At 40.6% G+C, this 13,099-nt stretch overlaps 1 protein-coding gene across 2 annotated transcripts in view; it reads right to left on the reverse strand.

Moving 5' to 3' along the window:
- The window catches only part of mgat5b (alpha-1,6-mannosylglycoprotein 6-beta-N-acetylglucosaminyltransferase B), a 67,289-nt gene that overhangs the window by 23,307 nt on the left and 30,883 nt on the right, over positions 1-13,099 (reverse strand). For both annotated transcript variants that reach the window (XM_005750094.1, XM_005750095.1), the window contains one exon: positions 10,604-10,773. In XM_005750094.1, coding sequence (XP_005750151.1) covers positions 10,604-10,773 — 170 coding nt within the window. The remainder of the gene's footprint in view (positions 1-10,603; positions 10,774-13,099) is intronic.

The raw sequence follows: 13,099 nt of genomic DNA on the forward strand, positions 1-13,099 counted from the left end.
TCCTGGCACAATCATTTCTCTGGTCTTCATACTGGTATGCGCCTTCTGGCTCCAAATGCAATCTCAACAGATGAAAAGAACATAGATGCAGGTTAGAAACGCACTAGCCTTTTATGTGCCATCAAAAGAAAATCAGAAACACCAGAGCAAGCAGTCGCCCCTGTCAGTCAGTCAATAAATTACTTCTGTACAACTCAATATGACGGCACTAAACACAAAACATTTTCTCAGAAGTAGTGAAATGCATGTGTATGTGAAGACCAATGAATAAAAATCCTTTAATTGAAAGCCCACCTAAGGTCAATGGCAAACACACAAAATGCAATCTTTAAGATTTGAACAATAATAAGCATCTCAAAGCTCTTTCTTCCTACATGATGGCTGTCATCAAAGTGAACAAAAGCAATGAAAATCTATTTCTAAAGATCATGTGTGATTAAAATGGCACTAAAAGAAAACCCACTGAAGTACCAATAAAAGGCTGACCGGTCTGGTGAAACAAGTTTTAAGCATTTCTTTGAGAAAAATAAAATTGTTAGCAGTTGGAGTCAAATCCATGACCTTACATTTCACCATTCTTTTACTACCTGGCTCAGAAGCAAATAACCCACAACGCAGCATACACATACACACAAATACCTGCATAACAAGAGTCATCGATCTTTCTTTGGACAGAGAACATATTTAGTCAGCACGGCAGCCTTGTGGAAACCAGCGTGGCAGCTGGTTCCTCAACAGTGGACGGGAATAATGAGCAGGAGAGGGTCAGCCAGCGATACTTAAACTGCAGTTTCATCAGTCGATGATACACACCCAAGCAAGTCGGTGCTTACACAAACAAAAGGCTGTTTCACTAAAGCTGTGTTTTCACTCTATACTACTTCAATTGCAGTATGCAGCCCGGTGGATAGAATCCACCAAAACCATAATCAGGTAACAAATGTACAATAAAGTAAACTTTTCAGATACTAAATAGATTGTGAGGCATTTCACAGATTCATGAAAACCAAGAGAGAGCTGAGGATGATGTCTGTAAACATGACTAACACACAATGACAATAAGAACATAAAGCTTGTTCACAGGTTCACTCATGAAGATCAGTAGCAACTCCTCTGCCTGCGATGCTGGTTTCTTTGAGCTGCGTGTCTATTCGGTGTCAGACTTCATTTCATCACTTCCTACCAGTGTAGATATCTGACCATGTTGATCCTTTTTTAAAAGAGATTGCTTGGACTTTTGGACAAGGAATGAACCAAAATTCATCTTCATGTTTCTTAAACGGCTACAGGAAATGTTCGAGTGTAGTGAGGTTCTACTGCATGGATTTCTCCTCATTTCTCTGCATCATTGCTTTACCTAACAATATAAAGTTCCTTGAGACAACTGTTGTTCTCGTCATTTGGCGCTATATAAATAAACTGAAATGAATGGAAAATTTTCCCTGCACTATGAGTCATAGTGTGTTCAGTAAAGACATGAACACAATCTGTTAGTTCATGTCTGACCTTCAGTGTGGCTTAGATGGAAATTCAAGTAATTTAAAAAAAAAAGAAAAAAAGAGAAGAGAAGAAAGAAAAAAAAACACACATATGTTTCTCTGCATTTTTCTCTGGTGCCACAAATCTAAACATTAATGCATTTCTATGGGGCTGTATGTATAAGATCATATGTATATGAGAAACTAATGACCTCAATTTCTTCCTGAGGCATCTCCGTACACATACATACAGTACATTCTTCCTTTAGCAAGAGTGGACCATTAATATAGCGTTAGGTGTAATCAAAATAAAAAGTAGAGCATTTCAGACTTTGTATATCATCATAATTAGAAGCAGATGTGACTGTTTATTTAAGGAACATTTCAAGGTGTGATCAAAAGCCTCGACTGATGTCAACATTCCCAAAAGTGGACCTTTACAGACTGCAGTGGAACTAAACACAAAGGAACGTCTTGATGCATTCTGATGCATTCTGGGAGACTGAAGAAGTCACTTGGATGAGTGACGAAACGTTTCTCCCACAAAAAAACGATACGTCCAGATGAACAGATTAAACTTTTGGAGGTAAACACAAGGGAACTTAACTGAAGTTAAACGAGTCACTTCCTGAGCTGTGAATCTACACTATTTGTTAGACTTAAGACATTAAGTAGATTAGAATACTGTAAAACGAACAAACTCCATATAAATGTATGGGACGTTTTCCTCAACATTTCTCCATAACAGTGAATTTTGTATCATTCTTATTTGAATCTATGTGGTCATGAAGTGTATATTTTTTTAATATTGTATTTCTACTGTATTGTGTTTCTAAAATTTTATTTATTTTTAATCTGAAGACTCAAATAATTATTAAGAAAAATCTGCACTGCAACTCAAAACTTAATAGCTGTTCTAAGATCAGCACTGTTAAGAGGTAAAACTGAGATTTCTACTAAATATTTCTACTGTGCACATTAATGGCGTAAACTATCATAACCAAAAATAACTAAAAATTTACAGTCATGCTATCAGAGCTATTTGACTGTACGTTAAAACTGTACATAAGCTTCTGAGTCTGAAAAGGGAAGCCAGCGCTGGAGCGTCTTGTACCTGCATTCTTTCTGACGGCCAGCAGGTTGTGAACAATAGTTCAATTATATGGAGTACAAGCTCTTGGCTCCTTTGATCTAGGACCTTAGAAAAAGCTTTTCTGATGAGTTTATGGACTTAGATCCTAGTTTCCACCTCATTTTGTACATTATAATCCCCTTTAGTATCAAAAATCTGACTACATCATGGTAAAAATGGGTGTACAGTTTCAACTGTGTGCGTGTACAGATTCTTTAAAGGTCTCAGTTAGATTTAGCGTCACGCCTGGTTTCAACATGGTGAAAGCCAAAATACAAAACACAACAGCTCGAGGCTCGCCTGAAACGGTGGCTCACTCCATCGATTGTGGCTCAAGAGTTGGGAGTTCGCCTTGTAATTGGAAGGTTGCTGGTTCGAGTCCCGGCTCAGACAGTCTCGGTCGTTGTGTTCTTGGGCAAGACACTTCACCCTTTGCCTACTGGTGGTGGTCAGAGGGCCCAGTGGCGCCAGTGTCCGGCAGCCTCGCCTCTGTCAGTGCGCCCCAGGGTGGCTGTGGCTACAATGTAGCTTGTCATCACCAGTGTGTGAATGGGTGTGTGAATGGGTGGATGACTGGATATGTAAAGTGCTTTGGGGTCCTTAGGGACTAGAAAAGCGCTATATAAATACAGGCCATTTACCATTTTCCATCTTTTATTTAGTGAATAGTGAACATGCGCTAGAGCATGAAAATGAGTATCAAATTCCACGAAAAAGGCCAACAATCAAAATATTTCACTCTGAGGTAAACGTGGTGCGCAACTAGTCAATTAAACAACACTGCTGTCACAGGACCGTGCTCCTAGCATGACTTAAAACCGTGACATTAATTTTTACTCTATATAACAGCCACTACATACACACATACTGAGCCACAGATTTGCACGCTGCTTCGTGTGGTTTCACTCACCGGTACTTTGCATGAGTACGTCTCTTAGATTTCACTGCAGGAGTTTCAGTATGAATTACGGCCTGTATGGGCTCTCATAGTGTAATGCTGACATGCAATAATGTGAGAGCAGATGTATTACAGTGACTGAGTGCAGAGCTGTATGCGAGTCTGCTCCTCATACATCCACTAATGCCGCTGCTGTTCAGAGGTTTAATTGGATATATGCAAATCCAGGGAAACTTTAAGAGAAGAGTAGAGGGATTTAAGTGCATTAACGGCCTAGGAGTGCGGAAATGAGAGTGCAAACATACTGTAACTCGCATACAGTACGCGCATTAGTACACAAACAACTCTCTCCATCTCCCTCACACACAAGATTAGAGGATAAGGCTGGCATTAGTTTTATCTTTTTTCATGATTAGCAGCAAATCCCATGAAAAGACCGAAGCCACCGATGAATTCCCCCTAAGTGCTGTCTGTGCAGCCGCAGTCTATCATATACAGCTCCACTATCAAACATACACAACATAAAACAAGATTTTGTTTAACACAATTTTGTTTCCACCTTATAAGCAGGCGGTACATCCATGAGCATGCTCAGTGACGCCTTCCTAATATAGAAGTATTCTTCAAATGCAGTTGCAGTTATAGAAAATTGCATGCCACATTCTTCATAATGAAGGAATATGCACAAAGATGTAGATCACATCTGGACAACTTATAATTATAAGAAGGATAATATCATTTAAAAATAAGATAAAATAATCTCTGCATACATTGTTTTGCACACGCACAATGCATTTGAGCTGCACTGCAAAGAAGATTTGGGTTTTAATGGGCCACTCAGCTTTCATAGAGCACGAATAAGCTGTGAGATAAGGACGGCATAAAAGGAACACTGCAAAGTGAAGAACAAAGGTGCAAGACTTGCATAAATTTACTCCTCTTGACAACCACCACTGGGCACAATTTCTCTGTTGCACAGCTGGCCACTGGCACCATAACAAATCAACAGTTTGGGGAAAGGAAGAGAGCCAGAGAAACAAACGAGGGAAAGAGACTTCACGGTCACATTGTGCTACTTCTTAAAGGGTGCATATGTCCAGCAGGGAGGGGAATTGGCTGAGGCAGATTTTCAGACACATATGAGGAGCCGAGCCTGCGAGCGAGGAGGTTGCCAAGGGCTGCAGGGCAGCAGGGAAGAGGGCTCACAGTGTGAGGGGAATGACATGGGCCACTCTCTCTGTAAAGCTGGCCTGGCAGAGGGGAATGGGGTCTGGCATGCTAATCAACCACTTGAGGCAGGAGGAGGAGACAAATACTCAGATGTTGTTTCTGTTATGATCATAAACAGCTGATGTGCCACTTTGATGTGCACTGTCTGAGTCAAACTTCATGTTCAAACGGCTAATGAAAATATGGCGGCTGTCACGGCACATAATAAACACTTTCCTCATATTCATGTTGAACAGCTGTGTGAATGTATAAATATGACTTTCTCTCCTAGTCTGCAAAAATAAAACTGTTAAACATCTGTTGTTTTTTTTTCTGGGGAAAATATCAATAATAAAAAACAGCTGAGTCCAAATCCTGCAGCTCACTTGTGGTTTCTCCCCATTTTTAATTTTTTTTTTTTTTTTAAACCCACACTTTTTATTCTTGGCGTACTTTGAGCTGTCAAAATCACAAGCGAACGTATTCTTCTTGAAAGTGTCCTCGTGCTGCAAAAATTATAACAGCCATGGATGTCTAGGGACATAAAAATCTGTGGGAAAATCTGTTCAAATCTGGTTTGGCCTTTAAAAAATTCAGTGAAAATATGTAACGAGAATTAACAGCTCGGGTTTCTGAGCCTCTGTTTCTCCGCAGGTTGCACTGATTTTTAACCTTGTCCGCATCAGTTGCCATCAGTTATTCATTTCATCGCATTAGATGAGGGTTGTCAAATTCATTTTACACTGAGGTGCAATTTTAACAGTACGTCCGAGTTTTTTCTACCTAATAGAGAAATGCTGCTTTACTACATTGAGAAAATATCCCTGAAGTAGATTAATAAAATTACAGAAAAAGTTCTGGTAGCTGGAGGTTTTTGTTAATTCATAGAAAATCTTCTTATTTTTATTGTGGAAAAACTATTAAAAAAGAAAAAAAAACATTTCAATGTTTATCTATCACTTAGTTACTTTAGTGCAGTATGAATGGTCATGTGGGACTTTATCAGGAGGACAAGCTGTAACACTTATGAAAATACATTTAGAAGTCACAAATCGATGCCATCCTTCACAATTTCCAGTGGGCCAGATTGGAGTCTTTGGCAGGCCGATTCTGACCCACGAGCCTTATGTTTGACAATCGCTGCATAAGATATAAGTTCAAATATCATATACATTTAGTTATGACCAAAAATGTGCCGTGTGAAATGACTAGGCCAAATTATAAGCAGTTCACCTTTAAGCCCCAAAGAGTTTGGGACAAAAACCCTTCAGCCATAGCTTTTGTAAGCAGAAATACATGAAAACCCCCCAAAACCAAAACGGGAACCTTAAAAACCTGAAGGTTCTGTCATAATCTAAATGAAGAAATATCTCACTATGGTTGCCAGACATTGAAGGGGGGAAAAGAGCTATTTTAATTTCCCTTCCTGTACCGAAGACAAATCATTATGATGCTATCTCACTGATGTCTACTCGGGCTATTTTTAACAATACTGCTGTATTGCCTTTGATCCTAAACCATAGAAACATCAATCAGAAAGCTGCTGGGTGAGAGTGCATCAGCACTTATGGAGAGGCACAACCTGAGACTGCAGTGTAACAGGAGGAGGGGGTCTTTGCCGGAGCTTCGGAGATGAAAACGCTTTGATTTCAACTTTCTTATTTTACACTTCTGAATGCCCGCTCACGTCTGCCATTAATTCGCGTTTTCGGGGTAGGCTGCTGGATTACAGACACATTTGACCCTGAATTTGACACTTGTTAAATAATTTCAAAGGGTTAGCAATCACACAATTCAGACACGTCTTCATGTTTGCAGCCAGGAACAGGGTGAAATTACCTGGCGGTTGTGTTAATGGGCTCTGTCAAGTGCACTACAGATCCAGATTAGACATAATTGATCTAGAAATGGCTATGCTTGGCATAAGCAGGGGAGCCTGAGAAAACAAACAAACAACACTGTTTCAGAAAGAGATGGACAGAGAGTGTGTCGGGAATCGTCACAGGAGATGTGTGGCAGTAGCTGTAGCTGAGGTGTATATCCTGTGGGTGGAGGACAGGGAGTCTCTTTGAAAAAGCACACTGAAATATTGGTTTTCTTCAGATTATCTCTGGATGACAACACTGCTTTGTCTGCTTACATTACCTCTCCACTCTGCTGACAGAAATTTCTATACCTGAGTGTGTAGTTGTTTCCCCTGTTTTTTTCCCCCCCCTTTCCCTCCTGTGTTTCCTAGCTCCTCAGGTGCCTAGACACCATGCTCTGTTGCAGGCTAATTACCTGTGTCGCTCTGGGAGGAGATGAGGGGAGATCCCCAAGCAGAAGAGACAGCTGTCTTTGCGCCTTTCCAAGCTACTGTAGGGCCCTCCCCTCTGTGCATGACAAGCGCCGATGTTACAGACAGAAATCATGTCAAGGCCACTTCAGCCTCCACCTCAATTAGAGCAAATCCGGGGAGGAAGAGTGACAGAGACTGCATTTCTTCTCTTGTTCTTTTAGTAATAGTTATCTCCTTTTAAATGGATATGCCTTTTGCTCATCTTTTCATGAGAAAACCTCCTGCATCAAGGCTCATGTCTTGAATTAATCTCCACATTTTTATATTTCACCACTTCCAGCATGTCATTCTGCATTTACAATAAAGAAATGAGTAAAGTTCAATATGTATTTCATTTCTATCATGTGAACTGTTTTTACCTCAATGTGCTTTGGGTGCAGACTAAACTGCTATCTCTCTGCTGAACTGGACGAGATAACCTTTTTTGATGTTGCCTTTTAGAGCATTTTTAATGCCACCATCTGATAAGGCTTGCTTTGTGTTTAATTGTGCTAACAGCCGACATTATTATTAGTTTTTGCATCCTAATTAGCAGATATTTGTGAAGTCTGTAGTAGAAATGGGAGTATGGAGCCAAGTATCAATAGTATTGATACCAGTGTTGCTATCGGTATCAGACTGATACTGTTGAGCTCACTTAGGCATGCTAAATTATTTTTTGGAAATAGAAAAATACATACCTCAAACATGCCCACTGAGAAAAACAGGACCTTTTATTTGTAGCCTGTAGCATATTTAAGTTTACCCAAGGTGCTTTAGGTCAGTGGTCTCCAACCTTTTTTGCGCCACGGACCGGTTTATGCCCGACAATATTTTCACGGACCGGCCTTTAAGGTGTCGCGGATAAACACAACAAAATAAAACTAGTGCCGGTACCGAAAAAAAGAAGATTTATTCATAACACACCTGAAAAGACCCAGGAAAACCAAGTTAACGATAAAAACGATAACAAAATAACTGAAAACCAATAAAAACCCTGAAAACCATACATTTCACACTCAACTCTCGCGGCCCAGTACCAAATGAATCACGGACCGGTACCGGTCCGAGGCCCGCGGTTGGGGACCACTGCTTTAGATCTTATCTTAAAACTGACTCCTTATACTGCCAAACTTTCTCTTATGTCTTTGTATACATGTGTGTTTGTGTACTCTGTGGCTACTCCAACTTCCTTTGAAAGACTAGCATGCTAGGCTAACAGATGTTTCTAAATTGGTTAAAGGGCTAATGTTAGCTGGTGATACTGTAGCTAACATTAGCTAAAGTATCACCAGTTAACATTAGCTAATGTTAGCTAAATGCTAACATTAGCATGCTAACATTCTGATGGTGACAAAATTGCTTTGAAAATTTACCAATTAGCACTAAAAGCAACCTGCTAACGTTGACTCAAAACTACACATGAAAAGTGTGACTGTCAAAGCTGTGAAAGGATAGGCACAAAAGTTCACACAAACCATCTGATATTTGAGATGTTTCAGTCACACTAACAGGAAGTGCTGATGGTGCCACACTGGAAAAGGCTTTCTTGTACTGCCAAGAGACCTAGGTAAAAATATCATTAGGATGATACGCACCCCTGCCACCTAACAAAGTCTAGATGATAATTATGAATGCCTGTGCCATCTGTTGTTCTCCCATCTTCTTGGATAAACATTAAGAGACAGAAGCAGGTTTTCAAAGTTATAATTTCCAGGTAGTCAATAATAAAAAACAACAGATAAAAAAGATAGAATAATTACAGTTTATATATATTTATTAATTCAGCATCTACTCTTAAGAAGGAGTGATCAGTGCATCTTTCAGCACAAAAGAAAAAGACCACAATGGAGCACCTGCAGGGAAAGTAAACACGCGTCTGCCTAAAAATGTACCATGGGAGGATAATTGATTTGTCTGAGCAGGCCAGTAAATGGAAGATGCCAGCCAAAGTCGCCACACAATGAAGCCACCAGAGAGCACGGATGTTGCTAATCAGCTGTGTGATACAAACCAAAAGCGGGCTTCCCACTGTAACTGAATTCCCAATATGGCTAATAAGCCTATCAGAGAGAGTGCTGAACATATGCAACAGGCCTGTCCACATAAGCACCACAGCAGGCCATGCAGTGATATTAAGCTCTTTGGGTGGAAAAGAGGAGAGTAGGAAATGTAAATAGATCCATGCCTGAGGGAATCTGTGGGAGCGCAACCCGCATAACGATCTGTCAATTTAATAGCGTGTGGGAGAGTAAAAGTACGGGATGGAGAGAAATGTTCTCCTTTTCTGTTCATTAATCGTCACAGAAAGGGATTGATGGATGTTCGGCGTCTGTCATGGCCAAATTTTAAAGGCTGTGGAAATGGAGAGGGAGATCTAAAAATTGCCATATTTGGGAGAGTTGCATCCAAGAAGCGCTAATGTCAGTTCTCCATTATCTTTTCTCAATGACTGACCATTTCATTTGCTGATTACTGAAATGGTAAGTTAAAAAAAGAAGAAGAAAGAAACTCAAATATAAGCACACACTGGACGCACAAAATATGAGCTGCTTGAAAGAATCGTCCATAACCCTTGCTAATGTCTCTTTGTGAGTCTCTTGCAGGACTCATGCAATTTTCAAAACATTTCTGATGCTGTTCCCAATGGAGACGAGACTGCGGTGATTCAAGCTGCCATGACACCAATTAGTGGGGTAAATAATGGCATGGAAAGCAGACGCATTCCCACAGCGGCTTTCCCACCTCACTGATCTCCCTAGTATTTTCAAAGTGGCTTTTCTTCACAGCCTGAAATTTAGGATGAAAGGGCTGCACTAACTCATCAGTGCTGTTGCCTCTTCCATACAACAATGGCTCGATAACCAGTGCATATCATCATCAGGCTGTCTGCTCTGGCATCAAGCCACAGCACTGTTAACACACACCAAAAAAAGAAGAAGAAGAAGAAGAAGTAATAGCAAATCCAGACTTGTACACAGTCATTTTCCTGAGCAGCCACTGTGAAGCCCGGGCAGCTCCAAAACACCACGCCACTGAGTAAAGGTTCAAGCAGGCAGGACTGGACATGTCTGCTTTCTGAACTCTCCATACTACACCTCATCGCCGTGGCAACCAATAGTGTTGCTTTTAGATAAAACCAGTTCACCAGCCTGACTGCGAGACACGCTGTGTGTACACGTCTGTATGTCCTCTGTCATAGACCCTTATGTCTGTGCAGCGAGTGACGAGCCCGTTATCACTCAGGAGTCAGTGAGCTGCGCCAGGAAGGAGGTGCACAAGCTGTAGAGATGCTGTCAAGCCCTCAGGCTGAAACAGCACTCTGCAGCAGGAGGAGATAGCTTATCTGTGTGTGGCCAAAGGTGATCGAAAACAGTGTGTGGGCAACAGCACTGGGATCGGGCTGCCGATGGCTCACAGAGCATCTAGAATGAACAACAAAGCATTTTCATTCACTTTTTTTGTTGTTTTGTTTTGTTGCTTTTAACGAAAGAGCAGATGACTCCCGCACAGATACCCTCACATAAGATTTAAACTGTGTGTTAAATGCAAGGTTTATATTAGCTTACCCATGCAGCTCCTTGAGAGAAAACGAGATCTTGAGGTTGTGTCCCAGCACGTGGAGGGCTGTGAGAATGTCGGCCCATTGCACCATCTCACCTAAAGGACCTCCCTTCAGCACCTTGGGACTGAAGACATCCCCAGACTCCTCTGTCAGAAAACCCACGTGGACGAGAATCTGAATGCAGAAGGTAGAGGAGAAGAGTCAAGGCAAGAGAGGAATGGAGTTGAGTGCACCACAGCACAATGTTTTTTTAATGCAATGCGTGCAGTGTTTCAGTTCTGTTACAGTAGGGAACTGGAGATTTTTTTTTTTTGCCCCCATCAATTTCAACTTTTGCTATTCAGACAATCTCCAGCACTGCATGGGGAATAACTGAAAGCAATTCTGAGAGCAATTTTCCTAGGTATTTTAAAATTTCACATATGAATGTATCCAGATATTAGGCATGGATCAGTGAGGTTACATTTTAAATACTGAATATGTAATGAATGAGGAAAAAAGGAAAGAAAAAGCAGGCTGGCTGCGTTTCCACACTAGGGAACCAATTCATTCAACTCTGCATGAAGCCGAGATAAAAACTGACCTGTGCGAGGATAATTAATATGCACAACGATGCACGACTTTTAAAACTGTTTACCAGGAAGCATAGCTTTCACAGGCTATTAAATATTCTCAACAGATGGCAGCATATACTTTTCTTTCTTTTTTTTTAATTTCTCCATCACACGTGTTTTGAAAAACCTTTTTTTAAAAAAAAAAAAGATTCACAGTAGATCACACATATGCTAGCTAAGTAAATTTACACATTGCAAGCATTGCTTTGTTTCAGTTCGCAGATTCCTTTATTGTCTCCTACACTGCTAACACAAAACAGCTTGAGCCTTGAAACTGTTTAGCATGCAGAGCTGTGCCCACATATGAGCCACACATATCAGATGTGAAATCACTGCCGCAACAACAGTGCGAATTGTGGTAGGGAATAAAAAAAAACAACAAACAAACAAAAGATCTCAGTTTGGTGTAAGGGCAGGGGTGGGTGGTGTAGGGGGGGTTAATTTTATAATTTGCACAAACATTGAAAGAATAAAATAACCAAGTACATAAACAGGACATAGTGATTATCAGCATATGTTCAACAATAACAGAAAGAAGAATGGATCCTTTGAAAACATATTATAAATCCTTTTATTTTTTTTAATAGATAGGGCTTCGCTTATTATAATGCTTTTGAAGACAGGAATGGTTTGGTCTAGACTGAAGCATCACATTCAGAAGTGATCAAAAACAGCGTGTGGGCACAAACACTGTGATCGGGCTGCTGATCTCTTACCGAGCATCCAGAAGAAACAGCAAAGCATTTTCACTTCTGAATTGAAATTTGTGGGAATTTTCCATAACATTGATGATGGTGGTAAATGTATAACGTGTAAGTTAAAAAAAAAAATTGATTTAAAACGTTACTCTGGAGAAGGTTTTTTTATTAGATTAAACTGATAAACTGTAAAGTTAAAGTTTATCTAGAAAAAGCTATCAGTCTGTTTGCTTTCCTGATTTATCCAAGTCAGGGTTGCAGGAGGGCTGGAGCCTTTCCTAGCTGACTGTGGGAGAGACATGGGGTACACCCTGGACATATCACTAGTCTATCAGAAGGCTAAGACAGAAACACAGTCAATCATGCTCATGGCAAATCTTGAACTGAATTAACTGAACTGGACTGTGGGAGGAAGCTGGAATACCCAGAGGGAACTTGCACAAACACAAACACGACATGCAAAGTCCACACAGCAAGTCCCCAGCTGGCCAGCAGGTTTGAAACCAGACCATACTTCCTGTGAGGGGGCAATGCACCATCATGACACCCTCCCTTTAGATAATGATATAAGCTTGCTAAAATGTTTTGATAGTTTGGGGGAATGATTTATACAACCCTGATATCTAAATCAAGTCGAACTCCGTGTAGCTACTTGGCTTGTTGAAGATACCCAGGTGTTAGCTGGTCTAAAAAGTTCCCTCATCTCACTTTCCACCGTGCTGTGGGTAACACTGGGTGCAGTTGAGTCCCATCTCGATCAAGTGACGAGGACAATGATGTGACCGTTTCAGGAGATGATAAAATATTTCTTAACACCCCGATAGCTTCCTGAAGAACTCCAGTTTCTTCTCCCGCCTCCATGCTGTCAGACACTTGAAAGTGACCCGCGTGTGCTTCTCAGCCAATCACAGCGGTACAGACACCCAGCCTTCCGTTTCCATTAAACTCCTTCCGTTTCCACTATACTCTTTCATTCACATACATTGTTCTCTTGCATACATATATTTTCTTCAGACATGTATGCATTCTCTTCTTACATACATATATTATTTGTGAGATTAAATGCATATTGAATGCATGTAAATGAGAGCAAAATGTAGGAATGCATAAATGAAAACGCATGTATGTTAGAGTGAAAATTGTAAATATACATGTATTTTAATGTACATAAGAGAGCACAATACTGCA

This window comes from Pundamilia nyererei, unplaced genomic scaffold (assembly GCF_000239375.1).
Source record: "Pundamilia nyererei isolate P.nyererei 1_Seehausen unplaced genomic scaffold, PunNye1.0 scaffold00261, whole genome shotgun sequence".
In the NCBI taxonomy this organism is placed as follows: domain Eukaryota; kingdom Metazoa; phylum Chordata; class Actinopteri; order Cichliformes; family Cichlidae; genus Pundamilia; species Pundamilia nyererei.